General features: G+C 53.0%; 11 protein-coding genes; 3 read left to right on the plus strand and 8 right to left on the minus strand.

The window, feature by feature from the left end:
* Nucleotides 1–155: 155 nt before the first annotated feature.
* RCC_11419 (probable tyrosyl-tRNA synthetase) lies at nt 156–1,484 on the plus strand (the record flags this gene model as incomplete). XM_023776640.1 has 2 exons in its annotated part: nt 156–227; nt 279–1,484. 2 exons carry the CDS (start codon nt 156–158, stop codon nt 1,482–1,484), a joined length of 1,278 nt encoding a protein of 425 aa, XP_023632408.1.
* A 50-nt stretch (nt 1,485–1,534) lies between these two features.
* Nucleotides 1,535–2,780, minus strand: RCC_11420 (related to dehydrogenases and related proteins; the record flags this gene model as incomplete). XM_023776641.1 has 2 exons in its annotated part: nt 1,535–2,659; nt 2,721–2,780. The coding sequence occupies 2 exons, from the start codon at nt 2,778–2,780 to the stop codon at nt 1,535–1,537; spliced, it is 1,185 nt and encodes a 394-aa protein (XP_023632409.1).
* Nucleotides 2,781–3,128: 348 nt separating this feature from the next.
* On the minus strand, nt 3,129–4,070 carry RCC_11421 (uncharacterized protein; the record flags this gene model as incomplete). XM_023776642.1 has 2 exons in its annotated part: nt 3,129–3,697; nt 3,755–4,070. 2 exons carry the CDS (start codon nt 4,068–4,070, stop codon nt 3,129–3,131), a joined length of 885 nt encoding a protein of 294 aa, XP_023632410.1.
* Nucleotides 4,071–4,847: 777 nt separating this feature from the next.
* RCC_11422 (related to carboxypeptidase) lies at nt 4,848–6,270 on the minus strand (the record flags this gene model as incomplete). XM_023776643.1 has 4 exons in its annotated part: nt 4,848–5,356; nt 5,407–5,465; nt 5,515–5,673; nt 5,723–6,270. The coding sequence occupies 4 exons, from the start codon at nt 6,268–6,270 to the stop codon at nt 4,848–4,850; spliced, it is 1,275 nt and encodes a 424-aa protein (XP_023632411.1).
* Nucleotides 6,271–7,086: 816 nt separating this feature from the next.
* RCC_11423 (probable CyPBP37 protein (protein binding to CyP41)) lies at nt 7,087–8,346 on the minus strand (the record flags this gene model as incomplete). XM_023776644.1 has 5 exons in its annotated part: nt 7,087–7,379; nt 7,429–7,498; nt 7,549–7,555; nt 7,646–7,676; nt 7,728–8,346. 5 exons carry the CDS (start codon nt 8,344–8,346, stop codon nt 7,087–7,089), a joined length of 1,020 nt encoding a protein of 339 aa, XP_023632412.1.
* Nucleotides 8,347–10,624: 2,278 nt separating this feature from the next.
* Nucleotides 10,625–11,109, plus strand: RCC_11424 (uncharacterized protein; the record flags this gene model as incomplete). XM_023776645.1 has 2 exons in its annotated part: nt 10,625–10,945; nt 10,999–11,109. The coding sequence occupies 2 exons, from the start codon at nt 10,625–10,627 to the stop codon at nt 11,107–11,109; spliced, it is 432 nt and encodes a 143-aa protein (XP_023632413.1).
* Nucleotides 11,110–11,410: 301 nt separating this feature from the next.
* Nucleotides 11,411–12,800, minus strand: RCC_11425 (uncharacterized protein; the record flags this gene model as incomplete). XM_023776646.1 has 3 exons in its annotated part: nt 11,411–11,636; nt 11,745–12,449; nt 12,523–12,800. 3 exons carry the CDS (start codon nt 12,798–12,800, stop codon nt 11,411–11,413), a joined length of 1,209 nt encoding a protein of 402 aa, XP_023632414.1.
* Nucleotides 12,801–13,284: 484 nt separating this feature from the next.
* On the minus strand, nt 13,285–14,028 carry RCC_11426 (related to dithiol-disulfide isomerase involved in polyketide biosynthesis; the record flags this gene model as incomplete). XM_023776647.1 has 2 exons in its annotated part: nt 13,285–13,927; nt 13,982–14,028. The coding sequence occupies 2 exons, from the start codon at nt 14,026–14,028 to the stop codon at nt 13,285–13,287; spliced, it is 690 nt and encodes a 229-aa protein (XP_023632415.1).
* Nucleotides 14,029–14,573: 545 nt separating this feature from the next.
* RCC_11427 (uncharacterized protein) lies at nt 14,574–15,553 on the plus strand (the record flags this gene model as incomplete). XM_023776648.1 has 2 exons in its annotated part: nt 14,574–14,920; nt 14,974–15,553. 2 exons carry the CDS (start codon nt 14,574–14,576, stop codon nt 15,551–15,553), a joined length of 927 nt encoding a protein of 308 aa, XP_023632416.1.
* Nucleotides 15,554–16,010: 457 nt separating this feature from the next.
* RCC_11428 (uncharacterized protein) lies at nt 16,011–17,834 on the minus strand (the record flags this gene model as incomplete). XM_023776649.1 has 2 exons in its annotated part: nt 16,011–17,512; nt 17,615–17,834. The coding sequence occupies 2 exons, from the start codon at nt 17,832–17,834 to the stop codon at nt 16,011–16,013; spliced, it is 1,722 nt and encodes a 573-aa protein (XP_023632417.1).
* Nucleotides 17,835–21,097: 3,263 nt separating this feature from the next.
* Nucleotides 21,098–21,676, minus strand: RCC_11429 (uncharacterized protein; the record flags this gene model as incomplete). Its single annotated transcript, XM_023776650.1, has 1 exon — nt 21,098–21,676. One exon carries the CDS (start codon nt 21,674–21,676, stop codon nt 21,098–21,100), a length of 579 nt encoding a protein of 192 aa, XP_023632418.1.
* Nucleotides 21,677–21,724: the final 48 nt, after the last annotated feature.

Raw genomic sequence — 21,724 nt, forward strand, 5'->3', positions numbered from 1 at the left:
GTCGATTCCAATGTCAGGGCCCACTAAGCGGCCTCGCTAAGAAAAGCACTGGCATTTGTATATGCGGGGAGGAGTCAAAAGTTGAAGGTGCATTTCGAGTCACCAACACTCACGAAAGGATAAAACAGCAGCATCGGACTACCTTACCACCAACTATGGCAGACAATGGCGCACCTCTGGCGCAGACGGCGAGCGAAAAGCTTGACCTCATCAAAAGCAATCTTCAGGCGAGCATTGTCAATGCGAAATTGAACAAACACATCTAATTCATACTGCAGGAGGTGCTAAACCCGGAAATCATAGAAGAGGTCTTGAACAAGGGCGAGAGGCCGTTGAAGATCTACTGGGGAACTGCCWCTACCGGCAAACCACACTGTGGTTACTTCGTACCCATGCTGAAGATTGCCGAATTTCTTGCTGCTGGTTGTGAGGTCAAGATTCTGCTCGCCGACGTCCACGGATTCCTGGACAATCTCAAGGCTCCCATTGAGCTGGTCGAGGAGAGAGCAAAGTACTACCGTCATTGTATCACCGCTGCGCTCAAGGCCGTCAATGTCGACACCTCAAGGCTGATATTCGTGCTGGGATCCACCTACCAAACGACCGGCGACAGTGGCGCCAAGTACTTCATGGATCTTCTACGGCTGAGCACATCTGTCTCGGGTCATGACGCCACCAAGGCAGGCTCGGAGGTGGTGAAGCAGGTCGACAGCCCACCGCTTTCCTCGCAAATCTACCCGCTCATGCAGGCACTGGACGAGGAGTACCTTGGAGTGGACGCACAGTTCGGTGGTGTGGATCAGCGCAAGATCTTCACACTCGCAGTCGAAGCGCTGCCACGTATTGGAATGAAGAAGCGAGCTCATCTCATGAATCCTCTCATCCCGGGTCTCCAAGAGGGCGGCAAGATGAGCAGTTCGGATCCAAACTCGAAGATTGATTTGATTGATTCACCAGAAGTTGTCACGAAGAAGCTGAAGAGTGCCTTCTGCCCACCCAAGCAAGTGGATGGTAACGGAGTTCTCAGCTTCGTTCAGTACGTGCTCTTGCCCGCTTCAGCGTTGAAGAACAACGGCACACCCAAGTTCGTCGTCTCCAGGAGAGATGCCGAGCCGTTGGAGTATGCCACTATCGAAGAGATGCACAAGGATTACCTCGCAGATGTGCTACAACCACAGGCGTTGAAGCCAGCTGTTACAGCTGCCCTGCTCGAAATTCTTGCGCCCATCCGGGAAACATTCGAGGAGAGTAAGGAGTGGCAAGAAGTTGAACAAAAGGCGTACCCACCACCCCCGGCACCGGTAAAGAAGCCCAAAAAGGAGAAGAAACTTGGCACTCGCTTCCCTGGTGCCAAGCCAGCAGAGGGAGTTGAGGTGAAACCAGACGGCCATCTGGAGGGTCCTGGTGCGCAAGAGGCCAGTGTTGGGAAGAGTACTGAAGAAGCCATGAGCAAATTAAGTGTGGCCGAAGGCGACAAGGCATGAAAGGAGGAAATACGCTCGCAAGCATTCCATTCGAGCAGTCACATACGTCCCTAAAGTCTAGATGTGTACTCTGCCTTCTTCTCAGTACTCCCATTCTTTGATCTGTCGTAAAGTTCCTCAACCAAACGATGCCTCTGAACAGCATCGTCCCACGTAGCATATTCATGCTCTTTCCCATCTGCAAACGCCTCATACACTCTCGCCGGTGCTCGGGCTGTGAACGGAAGTTTCTTCTCATCCCAACTGTCCTGTGGAATATTAACCTCCTCCACTGAATTCGTCTCATGATTGTGCACCTGAACACTATGTCCAGGCCCACCAAAGTGAAGATTTGCAGAAGGAGCCGTAACCCGAATCTCCCCTGTCTCCCCATAGACACGCCAATCCAAACCAGCAGTGTTGGGATACGGATGGCCGCCTCGCATATGAAAAGAGAACACGGCTCCATTCTCAAGATGACCTTGGATCGCAATCTGGTCGTGAGATGTCCTCGGAACCTCACCCACAATCTTGACAGGCTCATCACTCTCACTCTTCTGGACGTAAGTAAACGGCTTATTCCGCAACATTGTCTTGTCCCGCATCGTATCCAGCACAACCGAATAAGACGACAACTCCCCAACGGCCTGCGTGACGGTGTCCAAGATATGTGAAAAGTGTATAGTCACCATGTTCCCGCCGATGGAAATGTCACTCAGATAAGACAGCGCCTCAAAGTCGGCCGCTCCGAAATTGTATCCAATAGCCGTGATGGTGATACTCAAGGGCTTCCCAATCTTGCCTTGTTGGATCAATTCCTTGACCAGTATACCTGTAGGCGCCTTGCGACCTTGCAGGCCTAGGATTGTCTTCATGCCTTTGCTCTTTGCAAGCTTGGTGAGCTCTTCAGCCTCAGCGAGGTTCTTCCCAAGCGGCCATTCGCAATGCACGGCTTTTGCTGTCGTCTTTTCGAGAATCGGCTTGAGGATAGGATAGTGCCGATCTACTCGGACGCTGCAAACTACCAACTCGATGTCGTTGTCTTCTGCGAATTTCTCCGGTGAGCCGTACGCTCTAGTGTCGGATGAGAGTCCATGAGATGAGATGGCTGCTCGAGCAGCGTCTTCAGAGCTGTTGAGGAGGGCTACGATGCGATATCTGGAAGTATCTTTGAGATATGGGAGGTGAGCATTCACCTTGAGATGGGAAAAGCATGTTTAGCYAGCTTGGTTTTGACTTTTTTGTGGCTATACTCACTGCCCAGCAGTCGCTTTTGTTTAGGCCGATCAAACCGACGCGAATGGGCTGGGAGGACATCTTGTTCAGTCGATGCTACAACGTCAATGCGATGTGAGAGAGTATTGCGTGGGATAAGGTAGGCGAAGATGGCGCGGCTTATAAGCTGTGAGCTGTGGATTTGATGTGGATTCTTCCCCTCACCTCATCCTCCTCCCTCCTCATCCTGACAAAGCCATGACGATTTCTCAGCATTACCTTGCGTTTTGTACCCCCAGCAGCGCGCTTGAATCGCCTGTCAGTCGCGTATCACTCGGAAAATGGCACGCGAACGCATTCTCTCGACCAGGCATGGCCATCCTGTCCTGAGTGAGAGAGGCCTGGGAGAACCTCCGAAAACCTCGCGATATCATCACTACCCGAGTATAGTCATCCAGGCAACTCTCTCAGCGCCCCTCGTGCACTGGTATCTGGCATCTCTTTTACCCCACCCAACAGTCCATTGCCCTCTCCAGCCATTTCGTTCCATCCATGTGACCCTTCGGCCTCCGCGGTCTGATACTGCGGCGCATGCGAGCCAATTTGCGTATACGTTGGCTCTACCTTTTCAGGATGGACATCTTTTGGTGTTTGAGAATCACTCGAAGAGCCTGCTGAGTGCTTCTGTGCCCGCCGTCGCCGCAGCATGAACCATGCCAAGAAGATGATGCCAGCAATAGCGGCGACACCCCCAACCGCTGCGCCTGCAATTGCTCCAGCTGAAATGGACTCTGACGAATTATTGCTAGCTGATGGTGTTGCAGTCGTGGAAGCTGATTCGGTGGCAGTCGATGAGCTTCTTTTGTCAGCGGCCTGCGAGGCCAGTGAAATGGCATCCACGGAGAAGGTGCTCGCTGCAGGATTCGCCGAGGAGAGGGAAGAGAACGTGTCGTTCAAAATCTCCTGGCCGACGCGAGTGATGGGGTTGGCCTGTGTTGCGATACACAACTCCGTCCGACCTTCAGCAAAGCACGGTTAGTTCTTTGATCGTCGCGAAAAAGCTTCCGAATCATTACCCGTCCTTTGCGTGCAGCGTTCGCTGTCTTGTAAACAACACCATGTCGATCCATCCGTATTGCACTGCTGTTGCGACGAAGATGGTCCATTGTCTGTGCCATTGCACGTCGCTGCGGATGCTTTGCAAGCGCCTGAACCGGCACCGGAACAGCAATAGTATTTGTTCACGACACCGTCGTACGCACACAGTGAGCCTGGCGCTTCACATTGAATATCTAGGCCTGGACATGTWTTGTTGCTAGAGTAAAAGAAACTGGTATATTCGGCAGAAGCGACCGCGACTAGTATCGGGGTCACAATGTTGTGGAAWCGCATTTCTTAACAAGGGCTGAGGAGCTTGGGGGTATGAGACTCTCTGAAAAACCAGCAAATATGGACGGTAAGCAGATAAAAGAATCACAAAAGGGCGAGTATGGCTGTTGGGTGCACTAAGGTATGCTCACTTCAGCCGCAGCAGCGTTCTGCCCTATAAGGCACTTGATCCTTCGCGCTTAAATATGCAGGAGTCGCTGTACTTGGTACGACTTGGTAACATGTGGTATCACAAGGCTGTATTGACTGCCGAATCTTCTCCGCCAAACACAATTCGTCGCTCCTTCTGTTGTGGAAACAGGCGGCTAAAGCTCGGCGTGGTGTCTGTATTTGTAAGTGAGTGAATATATGCCAGGGTCAGGGTTGGGGTAAGGAGCAATATCCCACCGACCCGATATTACGAGCTCCGTGACAATATCGAAGGTCACCCGCACCTTCATGGGAGTGTAAAATCGAGCTGTATAAACCTTGAGGCCCTGGGTGCACGCAAGAAATGGGCTCAGCGATTGTCGTCTCGAAGTATGAGTTACTCTCACGCCAGAACTCAGCGGACCACATGTCTCTACCTACAAGACACGTTCATGAGATCAACGGATCATTATTGCTCAATCTAGTCGTATGGAAACCTACCCCTTTCTTGACCAATGCACGCACATAACACGCAACTGAAAGTCATACTCGGCATTGGCATGGCATCACGGCGATTGAAAAGATCAGCCTTTTGGCTTGATTCTTGTTGCATGTTGATCCATAAATTCATTACTCATCCACTTCATAGCACTAAATACCAGCAATCAAAACCTTAACACCAGCCAGAATCTCCTGACCCGTAGGCAAAATCTGAGCAGGCGGCAAAACAAATCCATTCATACCCTTATCACGAAGCTCAAACACATACGCATACTCCCCCTTTGCAACATCAGTCACATAATCGCAGCTACTTCCCGTTGTAGGATACAGCGTAGAACCCGAAGGTCCAGTCGTAAATTCCGTTCCATAGACCGCTTTGATAGCAGCCGCTGCCTTCTCAGCTAGAGAGACCTGTGCGGGGCCGTTGGCTGGTTGCGAAGGGGTGTAGCCGTAGGGAGTAAGGAGGTATTGGCCGTAGGAGTGGAAATCGATGTATTGGGCAATGGGCTGTTTGCTTGCGACTGTCATGGTGTGGTTGACTAGTGCTTTGTTCTCGGGAGTGTCGCCTGCAGCGCGGCCCTTGAAAGTCTCTGCGCAGGGGTTCGTGCTTGCGCCGTTTGGATCTCCGGTCCATTGGTAGGGCCAGTTGCGGTTTACGTCTAGTTGAGGTCAGTTTGAGAAATTGCTTCTGGGGCAATGATAGACTTACCAGTCCCGATGCAGAGTTGACCCAAAAGACCTCTGTCCGGGGAGCGTTGCTTTCGCCACCTGGAATTGGTTAGGAGATATATTTTCGAGATGACGACAGGATACGTACATTCGATTGGTAGTCTGAGAGAATACAAATCCGTCAGGGTTGGCGAAGGGTAGGATGTAAAAGTCGTAGGTATCAAGCCAGATTCGGAAAGTGGCATCGTTTGCCTTGTAACCCCTGACCATCTCATATGCGAGATACTCGACAGTCATCGTAGTGATCCTACCCAACGTCAGTCAAATGGAAGCATTCAAACGTGGAAGACACATACCATTCACGAGCATGAACAGTCGAATGCCAAATGATCGCTTCCTTGGTAGATCCTGTATCGCGCCCAAAAAGCTTGTACCCAAACATCTCCCGGTTCTCATAAGATCGTCCAGCGACAAAACGCTCAGAGTTGGCGGGGAACGAGGCCGAGAGATCTCTCCAGAAAGTGATGTGTTCACTATACGGATGATAGCTGTTGAAGTATGTGTTGGAAGGCCCAGACTGCCTGCGGGTCACAGACTCATATGGCACCGATTGAGCCTCCGCCGCGATGTCTGCACCTAAATCTTCGTGCATTACGGTGTAGTTAAGAGCCAGTGCTTCGAAAGCGGGGACATTTTCTCTTGCAACGGATATGTCGATGTGATCCTGTAGTCTATCGTTCCATTGATCGTAGGGCAATGCGGAGAGGGCGCTCAGAATGGCGTCGGAGTCGCCATGAGTGTTGACATGGTATACCTTGTAGCCATCGTAGCTGATTGCTTCTTCACGTGAAAGCACAGCAGCAAAAGCTAGTGGAGCCAAGGAGAGAAGGCCGAATGATAACATGATTGATTGGCCAGTCGCTGCGATGGAGCGATGCTATAATCCCAGCTGAGAAGATCAAGGCGTACTTATAGATACTCACCTTCCACCTCGACTTAACAGTAGCATGTCAAAGCTAAGGCACTGACCTTCCCGAGGCAGTAGAAACGCCGATCTTCACTGGTGCGATAGCACATGGTTTCTTGTCYCCTGCTGAATGAAGCTTGGATCTGCAGCTAGACACTTACGCATGTTGGAGAAGCGTACGCCGTGTCAAATCAGGACTCGGAATCGGTTGCGTTTAGTTCGGGGCGATAGACTCGCACTTCACCTGCATGCGACCCTTGCATACATATTGTAGTCGCAGTCACCGCAGACAAATCCATGAGCTGGTTGGAGTCTTGGTTATAGCTCTCGTCTTGGCGCCGAGAAGAGCTTATGCCTGATTGAGAAGGTGTGAGCGCAGGAAGCTTTGATAGACAACCAGTCGGAAGCATGTATATTGGTGTGCAGCGGGTAAGTCGCATCCTACTTCATATTTTCAGACATGCCCTTCAATCATTTCGATAGTCGTGCTCCTAAACAATCAGCCCGACCACGTCTAGACCAGGGACAGATCTGGCTTCAGCTTGGAGTCGAACCACTGAGTTGGAAAAAATTCGAGAGAGGTTGTTCTGCTAATGTTTCTTTGCTTAGCGTTGCGTATATTTCATTACATACGTAAAGAGTGTAGGATGCCTTTTGGCATCATTTTCCTTGTCGTGATCTCATTTCCATTCGCATCGCCCTCTACCTCCAGCAGAGTTACGGAAGGATAAGCCAGGACGCAGCTGGAGTATCTCAGTACTTCCCGCCTTCGGAGCACTCCGCTTTGCGCTGCTCAAAGATCTTCAAAGCTTCCTCCGCAGCCTTTACACCGGAGAGGGCCATGGCGCCGAAGGTGGGACCCATACGATTGGCGCCGTCGACTTCGGAAAGCTCCATACCTCCGATGATAAGGCCAGGGGCAATCTCACGAGTACCCTTGACGATTGCATCCTCTGCGACATTCATGTCAAGCCCACGCATGCCTCCAAGGGATGGAAGTCCGCCCATCGCGACCAGGCGCTTAGCGCAGAATGCGCCGAAAGGGCCTGAAAATGTTATTAGCGTTGCCAGAAGTGTTACTGGCGCTCTGCATACCGTCGTGGCCAGTGGTGGAGATGATCACTGGAGCGTTGATRGTGTTGGGATCCATGCAACTCTGGTCATCCTAGAGAAGATAAGTCAGCTTGGTTTGGGTGCCATAAGAGGAAGACTAACATGATGCCTAATAGAGAAGGGTAGAAGATTTAGCGGTGTCCCAGAAAATCCCGGTTGATCCGTAGCCTGGGTAGCCTCGGTCTTTTCATACACTTACATAGAAACCAGAGTCCAATTAGTTACGACGCCTAGAGAGTGTCAGCCGCTAGTCATCAGTCCATGGCTGCCTCTCTCCATACCAGCGATACGGATGTTGCCCGCGCCGTCGGTGCGAGTGATCAAATCTTCGACCGTCGTGGCGTTGAAAAGCTTCACGTTGGGGAACTGAAGGACCTTGGAAAGAACAGTGCTGGTGAACAGTGCGGCATGTTTGACAACCACGAAGTTCGAGCTGGCACCTTCATCCTCATATGGAACCCCAATCTCGCGGAGGAATGCATCAGCTGGCTTGCGCATGATCATAGCGCTGAAGAGCTGGCCACCAAGCCAAGCGCCGCCACCAGGAGCGACGCCTGCCTCTACGATGGCAATCTTCAGATCCGGACGAGCTTTGGCCAGGCAGTATGCGGCCGAAAGTCCACAAGAACCAGCGCCAACGATGACAATGTCGCTTTCCGCGTAGGTGTCCAGGTCAGAAAAGTAGCGTCGTGTCATTGCCCGAGACACCTGGCTCTCACGAATGTGCGCGAACTTGAAATCGCTCCACTTTCCGGCCATCTCGGCAATAGTTTGAGCAGAGGTGGTACCCCCGACAGGAACAGCAGTAGTGTTGGGCAGATCAGCCAGCTTGGAGGCAGCCACTGGAACAACGTTGCCAGCGCTGGATGGCTGCTCATAGATCATAGCGGGAGGAGACATTTTGGATGATCAACTGTGGACGTTAGCATCACTACCTCGAAGGTAGATAGGGGACGGTGAAGGCATGATTCTTTCGCTGGTATTGTCCAGTACTCAAGTTCAGACCGTATATTCTCAGAAAGACCTGATATCTACCAAGAGCTTCTCCAACTTACGTGGCATTTGCCAGTGAAGTAGTTGGTTGGAAGCCAAGGTCAAGATACCAAGCCAGACACCGGTTCATGTGCTTTCAATTATTTAATCGAAATACCTTGATTATTCCTGGACGGAACCATTGTTTGAAAGGATCTTGTCTCCATCGTGATGGAAGTTGGGTACCTTCCGGCTGAGGGATATCTGGTCATATCGTCAGTTGAGAGCAATCGTGAGGATGACATGATCTGTTACTCGAAATGTGATCGTTGACGAGATGTGATTGATGAGGTGCGTGCTTGACTCCTGATTTGGGATGAGAATGAGAAGGGAAAGTGTGTCAATGAGAATGGAAGCTGTTATTTCACTCCCCCGCCGTCCCGAAAGCTGGACCTTGACTCTGGACCTTGACTCTGGAGCTGTCGTGTGTGGTGGGGCCAGCCTGAGCAATCAKGTAACAGAGTTCATGCTCACACACGTCAGCATTGGAGAAGTGACGAAGTATCATCCATCATTGACGAAAAGAACCTGGGATGCTCGATATATCAACGATCGCTTCTCACCTGTGGCTGGTGCTGGGAGAGAGACAGCTTCGCCCACGAGTCCACATTCTAGTCCACGCCAAGAGAGTTTCCGAAGTCTCATGAAGAGAGGAAGGAAAGTATCCAAGCTTCAAGCAGGGCACACWGGACGGAGTTTGTCAGTCGGGGACCCGAACGGACAGCAGGTGTGATCGCGCCAATGCCCAGCCGGCCCATCTTGCACATGATGCGGGAATCAGTAGAACTCTTCTGCAGTTGCAAAAATCCGTGTCTGGGGGAGGCGACCGTTGAACCACCTGCCACATGGCGGGGCCAAAACACCTGACTGCCTGGACTCTGTTGCTCTTCTGGGTACAGCACAATCAAAGTGCTCAGGTAAGCTGGGAGACAGTTCTGAGTCTCAAGATAAAGTATGTTGCTGTATTTGGGGACAACGAGCCACAGCCCACATCGGACAGCGCGATCCCAGCAAAGCCTCTGACAAATGCTGAATACCGTATTCTAACCCTAACAGAAGCCGAGTGACAGCGCAGTGCAGCGGAAAGACTGCCGATGGGATATGCAAGGCTGCAGTAACATCAGCGTCGCAGCACAGAAATGGTGGAAAGAGGCGAATGTGAGCTGCGGCCGGACATGATTACCTGGATGCCTGGACTGCCGTGCGACGCAAAGGTCTAATCGGGACGCATCGTGGTCTTGAGCGGAACAATAATCAATAAGATCGGCACCGCTATGCACACCCGCTACGCCCTGCGAAGAGACTGGAGAGACTGTTCCATCCTTCGGACTTTGCTGCGGCAGGGGTCTTCTATTATTGTTATCCATGGTCCACAAACGTTTTCCACGAGCGCTTGTCCAGCCGTTTCGAACCCCACTGCCGGAATGCGAGGAGGCAAGAACGTCCTCACATCTTAGATGGTAGACCCGCTTGGGAAGCGGGCGCGGGTGCCAGACGTTGGAGCTCCCGTCATCCTCTCCGATCAATGGCTCCGAGTGCCAACCTCGCCATACATAACTCATAGACATGCCTGCCTTGCTCTATTCCCAGCACCAGGTCCCTTGCAGCCTCTTCCGTTGCTTCTATACCATAGTCTCCCACCCCGACCGCTCCAATGATGCTAGTAACTACTATGCCCAGTAGCACACAGTATCTTCAGGTGCCCAAAGCACTTCCGACCAGAAAAGCACGCTCCCGCAGCCGAGTGCGAGCCAACGACATGCCTCAAGAAGTCTTCTCCGACACGCAGGTGATAGTTTCGCCGCAGAAATTGAGCTTTCGACCTCGTTCTCCCCCAGCGGCCTTCAGACTCGAGCCATATAGAAAGCCTTGCTCGAATGGCYTAAAGACTGTACAACCATCGCCTTACATCAGTCGAGGCAGACGTCTTTCCTCGCCCCCTCCTAGACCACGCATTTCGATCGACGCAGTTCCATCGACTGGAACCAACTACGATGATCTCAACGAAGGTCTCTATACTTTGGGACGGTGTGCCACTCCACCTCCCGAACTACCTCTCCGTCAAAAGCTAGTCGGGACATGGAAGCTCGAGTCGTATATCGCATACCCAACATCGGAATCCACGGTGACAAGGCCAACATTTCCAATGACTCAAAAAGTCACCGGGTTCATCCTCTATACACCGGACGGATACATGTCGGCTCAGATGCTCATTCCTGGACAAAAGACCTTCAAGCGAGGAGAGGGCGAAGAGCCGCAGTGGGCGGAGGCCGGTAAACGCTGTTTCGCGTATTGTGGTCCATACTACATTAGCAACGAGGGTCCTGGCCGAGAAGAAGTCCTGCGACACACATTCCAGTGTTGTAGTCTGCCCGGCTGGATCGGAGATATTCAAGTCAGAACTCATCGGTTTGAAGAGGATGGACAGGTTTTGGTACTAGGGAGCGAGGAGCCCACTGAGATCAAGGTAAGCTGAGGATATGAAATCGCTGTGCTCGCAGCGCTAACAGAATTTTTCAGGGAGACAGAAGAGTCCCGGTGCTGAAATGGAGGCGGGTGAAAGACAATTCTCACGAATCGCCTCCTGCGCCTACACCACGGATCAAGATCAGTGGACCTGGCGAGCCTTGAGAGTATTGGCCAGTCTTTGATTCACCAGGCAAGCCAACACTCGCTCACATTCTGGTCTTCTAAAGACGGCCGATCCATCGTTCGGGATATTTGTACAACACGGTCTTTCATTCAGCGTTTTGATTTCGAGACATGACAGTCTACGGATTGCGAGCAAGAAGCTCCACATGGATTAGAATGTCGCACACTACGAGAGGATGGCTGGCGCCATGGRACTCCATCACGTCGACCGGGTTAACAGCGGCTAGAGCGCTGGGATGCTGAGATGCGAATGCAGGCTTCTGATTGAGGAGTTCAAGCGTTACTTCAAATCAAACTTCCAAAGACAGAGCAACTTGTCGTAGAAGCTTGTGCTGATTATCGTTTTCGTTGTGCTGTTATCGCCAGGCTGCACATCCGTGCCATAATTCATGCTTTGATGCTCTTCGAACTTGGCCAGTATGTCAAAGGTCCAGTTGCTATCCGCACCTTGCATAAGCCGCACGATACGGGTACCGGCGTGCATGCAGCTGGCAAGCAGCACGAAGCTGTGAAGTCTTGTCAGATTGCGTCACACAGGTAGGATTCCAGATGAGCACGACATGAGATCATTTCTACGTGTCGAAAATAGACAAGGGCATCTCAATCCTACGTACCTTGAACTTGCTGACAAGGCTGAGTCTCCAGCATCACTTCTGCTTACAGATCCTTCAAGCAGCTTCAGGCGCCATACTCCGCCGCCCAAGTTGAGCGATGCCAGAATCTGACGCCTTCCTGGGACCGGTGTGAGAAGCAATCGAATATGATCGTCATAACTCCCTGTCACGACGAGGGTCTGCGAAAGAGGCAAGATAGCGGTAACGCCGGCCTCGTGCATCTTGCGATCCTGCCAGACCCGCAAGGGGTTTTGTGGATCATGGATTTGCGAGCTCTGCAGCACAATGTCGTCTCCTCCAGATAAGACACTTGTCGAATCAGGACTAAAAGCCAAGGTCCACGCTTCCAGCTCGTGTTGATGAACATCGGTAATGCGTATGTCGCCGTCTTGACTCCAGACGCCGCCCTCAGCGGTACTCTCGCACAAGCAAACCCTGCCGTCGGACAACGTCACTCCAAGAACATGCGCCTGGAATGGATGCCATGCGAGAGACAGCACGAGCGTGGTAGCATCGCATATCTGCTTCTCGCATTCCAGCACGAGTCGCTGGGCCGATTCTGATGATTCCGATCCGTGTAGCCTATAGAATGCGAGCACCCCTGTCGATGTTGCAACCGCGAGCAGATCGCCGTGTTGCTCGCGATGCTGTGACCACTGTAGGTCCAGAATCGAAAAGTCCGTGGGCTCGCTCCGGAGGAAAACGCTTGGACGGATAAACATGTCAGAGTGTATGATTCATCAAGAGCACTTGCTTCCAGAAGGCACGTCTGACATACATCTTATCATCCCGGTTAAGGCGGTAGAGTACTAGGCTTCCAGTACGCTTTTKCTCCCGGWCCACATGTGAGTCCTCGGCGGAGGCACTCGTGCCGTCGGTTTCCACAGTAGGGTCTTCCAGTACATCCTGCGAGCTTGATAACTCCCGATCCTGAAATTCCCGTGGATGCAGGAAGTACGTGCCGATGACGAAAAGGTGAGGTCGGGAGGGACAAAATGATATACAGCTTGGCGGGAGTTCAAGCGTTAGCGACGCCGTGGACGACACTGTGGCCATGTTGTGGATGCTCTTGAGGCTCGGAAGATTATCGATGACAGATCTATTCCGAATGTTGTCATCGTGGTGCATGAAGTGTGTCCAAAAGAAGCAATTTCACAATCTTCAAAGAGGCGCTCGCTTAAGATTCGCGCTAGTTGTGTGGACCAAACGCGCTTGGGTCTCCGTCACACGTTGTGCAACTTCTCGATACACTGGGGTGGATTTCGCAGTCGAGAGGACTGCAGCTTGGTAGACTCCTCGGCCGATGCAGTCGAGAGCAACATGCAAAGGGCGTCGGTCCGGTCTAGCCAGTTGTACTCTCGCTGCGTGAAGAGATTGTACCGCGGGAGCGTTCTGACACTCTGGCTGACCGCGGGTTATTAATCAACTCGCTGATCGATTGCCTTGACATGATCCGTCTGATTGTCGAAGCAAAAATGACATCGCTACTCGTTACCCGCTATCTGCTCGACAAACTATACTTGGCCGAGGATTGCAACGTTTAGCAGGCGTTGCCAGTTGATGACTTGGACCCGGCTGCATCCAACCCCTGAGCCTTGATTGCTTTGAAGACCCGAAGGAATGTCGCAGGCTCTTCTGCTCCTTCAATCTCAGCTACCCCGTTAATCACGAAGTGAGGGACACCACTGATGTAACGTTGTTTGGCCTCCTTGACTTCCTTGTCCACCTCCTCACCACCTTTATCCGAGTCCAGCCACTCTTTGACCTCCTTCTCATCCAGACCTGCCTGTACCCCTCGCTTGAGCAGCATGTCCTTCGATGTAATGTCCTCTTCGTTCTCGAAATAACCGTTGAACAAGGACTCCACGACAGCCTTCTGCATAGCTTCGCCTCCCTTGGCCTTTCCAAGCTGTATCAAACGATGAGAGTCTCTGGTGTTCCCGGTCTGCCCTCCATAGCGGAATGCAATGCCTACTGATTGCCCTATGCTCGCCATGTGCTTTTGCATCATCTTTGTTCGCTCGACTCCGAACTTTGACTCATAGTAGCCCTGCTTTGAGACGCTCTTGGATGCCTCTGGGTTAAGATAATATGCGAGGAATTCTGTTGAAAAGGTATCGTTGGGGTTGTTGGCCTTGTGCTCCTTGATCGCAAGTTCGAGCCGATTCTTGCCGACGTAGCACCTGCGAGCTGTCAACAACTGAAAAAGTCGTCAGTGCGTATATCGTCTGTCTGACCATGGACAGACAGTGTCTGAAGTGATCTTAATGTCGTAATGCGTCATTCTTCGTAAAGTGGTTCGGAAAGCCAGGGTGAACGGAAGATAGGAGAGCTGTGTTTGACAAACGAGAGAAGAAGACTACTTAGCGTTCTCGTCACTTTTCGCGCTGCTTTGTTGCCGCTTCGTCGACTCGCTTCGCCTCTCGGTATGCATTCGTAAGGATTTGTAATCTTCGCTGTTCACGCGGCTAGAACTACCCGAAGTCACAAGTCGGTGTTCGGTCGATTACATACTCGGGAGGTGTTGCTGGAATTTACAGCAAGCTCACGACGTAGACGAGCAAGATCCGTGGGTGATCGCGGGTATGTCCAATGATTGTTGGTGTTGAAATGTTAACGTGATGGTCGGTCGCTTGCAGTGACTCGAAACTGCCCGTCCGTGGCGGGACGATCGGCATTTGGGCCGATCAAGCTTCCGACGTCACCTTCACTTTTGTTCGGTGTGCATCAATAATTATGCAGCGCTACCACTACACAATACCACAATATTGTAGCCACTGGTCGACATTTGGCGAGTAACACAGAGTAGCTAGGAGTACGTGTGACGCCATGTCAGAGTCAACCTCGGCGGAGGCGCTCTTTCGAGCCAACAAGCGGAGGAAGATTTACAGGAAGCGCAATGTCGACGACGAAGATAATGAAGACCCTCCCGAGATGAGAGAAACAAAAGATCCAGAATCTCCAGCTCAGGAAGAGACGCAAACTGTCAAACGGCCCGCGACCAGGAAGTATGGCATCGGATTCTCCACAGCCGGAAACAAGGCCGTGCCGGAGGAAGGGACCATTGCGCAGACCGCCATGGTACCGTTCCAATCAGAAGACGATGACAGTTCTGCAGCGCATGATCGATTCATCAAGCCGGCGGGCAAAGCGGCAGTCGTGGAAGACAAGCACCTGTACGTATCCTCCACAACCTCAAGCTCCAAAAGGAGCAGTGCTAACAGCGTAGGACGGCATACGTAGACTCGAAATTGGCTGAACTGCGCTATTCAGCTTCTACACCAAATGCAAATCAGACTGAGTCTGTATCAGTGAACTCCTTCAAACACATCGCCACTCAGGGGGATATTGGAGCTGATGGAGAGCAAACCTCTACGTCCAACGCTTTGACAGGGCAGCAACCAGGACAGCGCAATGCCCAGCGTGTCAGACCAACAAAACAGCGCCGGGGACCGCCACAGAGAGACGCACACGATATTGCCCGAGATGCCATGGTAGATCAAATCATGCGAGAGAGCCAGGTTCCAATCTACGAGCAGTCCAACTCCAAGGCGAATGAAGTGCAACCGGGAGACTTCGACGCCGACGCAGCAGCAGAAGAAGCATTCAGAGCAGAGTTTCTTCGTAGCTTGGAAGAGCAACAGAATCGACGACGCCCAGCTGCGCCGCCAGTACAGCAGCGAGGTGCGCCACCTGTTCCGACCGGGCCGAAACTGGGAGGCAGCAGAGCTCAACGTGAGAAGATGAAAGCGATTGAGGAGGCGAAGGCGGCAGGCAAAAGTGTTGATGCTGTTCCGAAACGTAGATGAGAATTGGAGCGATCCTCGGAAGCGAACAGAAAACGGAGCAACAGTTTCCTTGGTATTGCATTATTGATTACAGACGTGACTCTCTGACATGCTTTATCAACAGTGTCATCTACAGGCAACCATGCCAGGTCAAACCTTCTTCGCATCCCTCGCGCCGCCACATCATATGTGTTCGTGATCGATCATTACATCCAGTCGTGCCCTGGATTTCACAAGTCCCTAATGCTTGGAAACGCCCAAATCGTCGTGAAGCTTTTCCCGTGCTCCGACATCCTCGCCGCGGTGAAAAGTATGCCGTCGCCTCCCAATGTCAATATAACGCTCGCTCAATTTTCCGCCAGGATGCCCCATGCTGTACCGCCTGCGCCTTCGCTTGCTGTCCATTATCGTATCGTAAGAGTACGTCAACCGCAAGAAACCCGCTGACGTCCAAACTCCAGAAGCTGTAAAGCATAGTTCACTTCAACCTCTGACCACCAATAGGTCCGAATCCCGAAGATGCACCATTGGTGTGTTTCGGCAGCGACTCAATGTCCATGTCGAAGATTTCTTCCTTCTCCTCTTCGATTCGCTGACTGACGCTGTTGCTGCTGACATTGCGATCGATGCTAGCCCTACCAGTGGAGCCATTCGAGAGCGTTCTCGTAGGAGCCCCCGGCTGCTGAGAACCTGGCCCCGAGCCTGGAGTGGATCGTGCAGTCTCGATCTTGGTGCGTTGTAAGCCTTGAGTGAGCATACTCATGCTAGCTTGGCGCGACGGACTACTGATACTCGGGCTGAGCTCGCCGTTACTGGTAGAAAAGGCAGGATGTGATGTTGGAAAGGAGGAATCGCGGAGTGGTGATCCAACGTGGCCTAACCCTGATAACTGGCCGCGTGCGCTGAACACGTTGGTGTAGCGCGAGGGACTTGAGGATAGTGAGGATGACATCTTGTTCTCGGAGGGTGTTCCATGACCAGATATTGTTCGACGGGATTGAGCCAGAAAGGACGCCGGTCCCTCCATGGATTCGGAGGCTCGTGATCTCGACTCCCTCCTCGACCGGCTGTCAGGAATCAAGTCGTGCAAGCTGGATGGTAGAAGATCCTCCTCACGATCAGTATCTCCACCATCGTCTTCATCTGAGTACTCGAATGGGGGCACATAGCGTGCGCCGAGACTTGAGGACATCAGCGTCCGTGACGCGCGCAATCGATCCGAGTGCAGCGGTCGCTTCTCGAACTTCAGGGGTTCGTCCGTGCCACTGGGTGGTGAAGAGCCCATATTGGCAAGAACATGGCCCATGCCACGATCGCCGAATGCGGAGGAGTGCAGTTCTCGCAGTGCAGTGTTGCCGAGGCGTGGCTGGCGTGGAACCGAAGACGGAGGCGAGTCGAAGTCGAACTTGGAAGGCACAGATGCAGCAAATGGACCGTGTTTAGCAGCCCAAGAGATTCCGTTGCTATCAAAGGAGTTCGGCAGAGGTGCATCCAGAACCGACAGACCCTTTTGCGGTGGCGAAGTAGCGATGCGATCATTCACGTTAGGTGAGCCGAATTTGGGTGACGCAGATGTGTAGGTCATGTCAATCTGGGGCGCATCGTAGCCATTGCGCGGACCATACTGGTAGCTGTCGAGGTCGTGGTGTGGAGGCCCATCTCCATTCGGTCTCTGCTCCAAGCCTTGCGCCTGCATAGAGAGCAATCCTGGCGGAGGTGGCTGGCCATAAGCTCCGGGGGGAGGATGGGGTGGAGCTCCTGCAAGATACTGCGGAGGCCCTGGATAGTGCCTGTTCACGACCGTACCGTCGGGTGTGATGTGGAGGAGGGCGCACTTTCGACCAAACTTGCAGCCGCCTTTCGCAAAGTACTTGCACGGAGCCGGTCGTGTGGACGACTCAACGTCGTGAGAGAATGGGCACATACCGCCGGCCTGGCACTGACCCTGGAGAAAGAACTTGCAGGGCACATGCTGCGTGTCTGCGCGCGGTGTCAGCCGCGACACCCTGCCATTGCCGCCGCCACCTCCACCGCCGCCGCGCGTTCGCTCTCTTCCTCCGTCGCCTCCTGCTCGGTACTCACTCTTATTCTTGGGCGGGCTCGCGGCCGTGCGGTGTGCCATTCCTGGTCCGAACGGTCGCTGCCCATTTCCGCCTCCTACGGGCAATGGTCCTGTAGACCCATTCCCGTTGCGATCGCCATTCATTCTGCGCGTGGTATTGGCGACGGCGTCGATGGACTGGCGTTGCTGTAATTCCGGGCGTTGCTGACCGGCACCGTGTGGTTGTGGATAAGGTTGCATGTCGAGTTCGCCGGCCGATATCACATGCAAAGTAGCGTGGGGACTGCGGGGGTGGTGGCACTGTGGCCTGCGCGGATGAGTTCGTTTGCAAGGACCTGGAGCGACGGTTGTTGTTGAGCTGAAGAATAGTTAAGCGTCAACGACCGATTAGGAGCGAATGTGACGAGGGTGCAAGTGTTTGTCGAGTCGAGGTGGATCGCGTGCGGGTGGGGGAAAAGGCGATGGTAAGTTAGTACCAAGGCCGAGATTGAGCAGATCCGTGGATTTCGAGATCTTAATTTTTGCAACTCTCCTCTGCTTTGCTTGCCTTTGCCGCTACAGCCGCCGACGAGTGTGCGCAGGCAATGTTGATGTTGCAGAGAAGAAAAGATGGGAACCGACGCGAATTGAAGAGCACTTAACTTTGGAGCTGAGGAACGTGAAGGCGGCGCACAGCTGATGACTGATGACTGCCGCCCCCCCGTCATCATCCGGAGCTCTGTCTCAGGCACCTCAAAGTACTTCGACGGTACGGACACAAGAGCTGCAGCATGTGCTAGCCATGTGATGGCGACAGGCGATAAGGATGATATTCACTGAGAAGCATGGGCGGGCCTGGAATGCATGACAGTCTCGGGAACGCGTATATCACATGGACAGCTCCGCTGAGACGCGCGCGAGACACTAGCACGAACTACAACTACCTAACATCAGATGGGAGGAAGCAGGACTAACTTACTCGCCCTGGCTTGCCGTGCTCAGGGCGAACGTTGAATGGCACAACAACCCTTGGTGGATGTCACACTGCAGCGGCCCGCCGTCAGTGTCTCGCTGCTGCCCTCATCACCCCTTGTTCCTCTCAAACGCGCTCTCTCTGGCTAGGCTTGACGACATTCGCGGTGGGAGTCGACACCCAAAGCTGCCGAAGCCCACGAGGTCGCAAATGATGAGCATGCTCCTTCATGGCCGCACGAGCTGGACATTGGCGAGGGACGCGTTTGGTCCGGGCAACTGTCGCTGGCAGAGTGCGTTTGGCATCCGAAAATGGCGGCGGAACGTTGCAGCTGTGAGCAGTAGCCTTTGGGTGTGCTTGGGCTGTGGAGTGGCAGCATGTTCACGTTCGCGATTGTGGTACTGTCTTCGTCAGTGATGCGCGCAGAGATTGCCGGTATTCGTAAGTAGGTAGACCAATCGTTCGGTATTACAGGATGGACATCCTGGCGAAGAACGGTTTGCATTCTCATTGTCTTTCGTTTGGTTCTTTGGTCGATTCGATGTACTGCGATCTCCTCAGTCGAGACCCCTACCGAGAAGAGGTCCACGGGTACCTTAGCTTGTATGTCCCTTCACTTTCATACTCCCCACCACCTTCTTCATCCACCCTCGTTCGTTACTCCTTCCGGCCGCCAGCGCCATCGACTCCACCCAGTCCGTCGCAGAGCACAGCTCATCACATTCGTTCATTGCTTGTTGTCATCATGAAGATCAAATTTCTCTCCGCCACCTTCGCGGCCCTCGCTGCCACCAGCACTAGAGTTGACGCCCGTCTGAATGTCTCTGATACAAGCACCGGGTAAGTACCTCCTCTCATTCTCCCACCGTGCCTGCAGCGACAGTCCATCATGCCTGCCTTCCCATCCACGGCCGGAAACATGTCCACTCGATCGGTTGTGACGATCTCCGAGACGGTCTCGCATTTCGCCCGTCAGCATCGACATATACAGGCAGAATCCACCACAGTTTCCAGACGCATTCAAAGAGCAATCTATCATGGCAAGGAACAGGGGCAGCAAGGGCAATAAGAAGCAGAAAGCAGCGGCCAGACAGACCAGAGATAACCCAGGACGAAAAGACCACTCGGCCGACAATGCACCATTGTCGAGCAAGGGCCAGCAGCATGACGAGAATGACTCGATACTCGTTGCGCCCACTCTTGGAGCCAATATCGGGGCTGATAGCTCTGTCTGGGCTGAATGCATAAAACACTTTCTGGAATTGAAGAAAGAATTGACGAAAGCGCCCGCTCCTATGCCTGAGACTGGCGATGCAGGATATCGATTGATATTCCAGCGGATCCGATTCCATTTAGGAGATATCATCCTCCTCGCGATCTACTTTCTCATCGTCTTCGGTGCACTATACACCCTCATCACATACTTACTGTCTTTTACCAGAGTACTCGCAGCGTCATGCGCGCCAAGCACCGTCTTCATTCCTGTCACGCAGAATGTGACTACAACAGAAACCGTCTTCTACAGCGCTCCATCCGCCGACCTCACGACCATCCTGCTTACCACCGTTGCCGCCACTACGACCGTCACCGCAGGACAGGTCTCCTCGGGGGCGGCAATCTCTTCCTCATTCAGCGCRCCATACACATTCTCCATCGTCGATTCGTCCACGGAGTGGGAAGGCGGATATTCTCCAACGAGCGGTGTCCAGATCTCGGTGGCCACCTCCATCGTGACTTTGACACCCATCGATTCCACTGCGGCTGATCTCACAACTCGGATGACTCTGGCCAGTACCTCGACAGTGGAGAAGCTCACCACCATTACGCTACCTGCCACCACGTCCACGTCTTATAGCTTGCTCAGCACCATATCAACGACAACTCGGACTAGCACGCGCTATGTCACTTACTCGCTTTCGGAGGTGCCTTCGCGGTCTGCGTTCTCTGGCATAAGCAGCGCAGGTTGGAACGCTACCAGCATGCGGCCTACACAGTCTACACCGCCCCTACCAGCTGTGACCACATTGACTGAGCTGCACTACTACGGATCAGACAACATCACTACATCGACAAGCACGAATCGCATCACCACCACGCTCGGAGCGATCATAACCACTACCCTCTTGCCGCCAACCACTATAGTTACGGTCAATGTCCCAGGTGTCCCGCTGTCCATGACTACGGTGACAGCCCCACCTGTGACTATCACATACACCGTTCAGAATGGCCCATTTGCTTTGAGCACCAGCGTGAGCTTTAGCTCGAWCCAGAGCAGTGATGTCGTGGGAGCGGCGACCACCATGACCGCCATCAATTCGACATCACCTGCATCTTCTGCATCACAGCCAGGTCTCCCGTCTTCTCCCATGTCTCAACCCCATTCGAGCTTTTCCGCGACGCAAGGGTCAGCCTCCCATCTCGATACGACAGTGACATCCTCGTCAAAATCGATCCCGACATCATCTGGTGTTATCGTAGAGCCTGCCACTACAGCTACCCAGGGTGGATCAGGCTTGACAACGACGACTGTCTCGGCAGATGGCTTACCCACTCAACTCAGCGCTCCGACAATCTTCWCAGTAACTAGCTTCTTGTCTGGATCAGGCACTACTCTGGTCTTGACGACCTCGCCCGTTGTGGCCACCCCGAAGTCCTCGCTCCCATCAACTGCCGCTACATCAGAACCAGTCGCCAACCTCAGTTCTGGCACATCAGCAGACTCGGAGATACCAGTCACCAGCGGTCCTACCGTTGGGAGCTCTGCTTCTGGAACCAACGCTTTTACGTCTTCTGGCTTGTCACTCTCGATCCCCCGACCTTCAACAGACAGCTCGCCTTTTGTATCGATACCTGACTCTGCCTCCATCTCCGAGTCTTCGTCTCTGCCCCTGAGAAGCTCGACAGAGTTACAGGGACCAAACAGCACTGTTTCGGCTTCAGCTACAGCTTTAGGATCTATCTCTCCCCAGAGTACCTCGATTCCCAGAACATCGTCGTTCAGCTCGTTCTCAACCCAGACCTCGAATCTCATTGCAACCTCAAGCTCAAGTTCYGCCTCGCAGTTCCCCAATGGCACACTTACCAGGTCAACTTCCGAGACGGCCTCCWCAAGTAAGAGTATTTCGTTCATTGTGACTTCCGCAACTTCAATGCCAACTAGCGGCTGTGGTGAGCAAGG

Source organism: Ramularia collo-cygni, assembly GCF_900074925.1.
Source record: "Ramularia collo-cygni strain URUG2 genome assembly, contig: RCC_scaffold30, whole genome shotgun sequence".
NCBI classification, from domain to species: domain Eukaryota; kingdom Fungi; phylum Ascomycota; class Dothideomycetes; order Mycosphaerellales; family Mycosphaerellaceae; genus Ramularia; species Ramularia collo-cygni.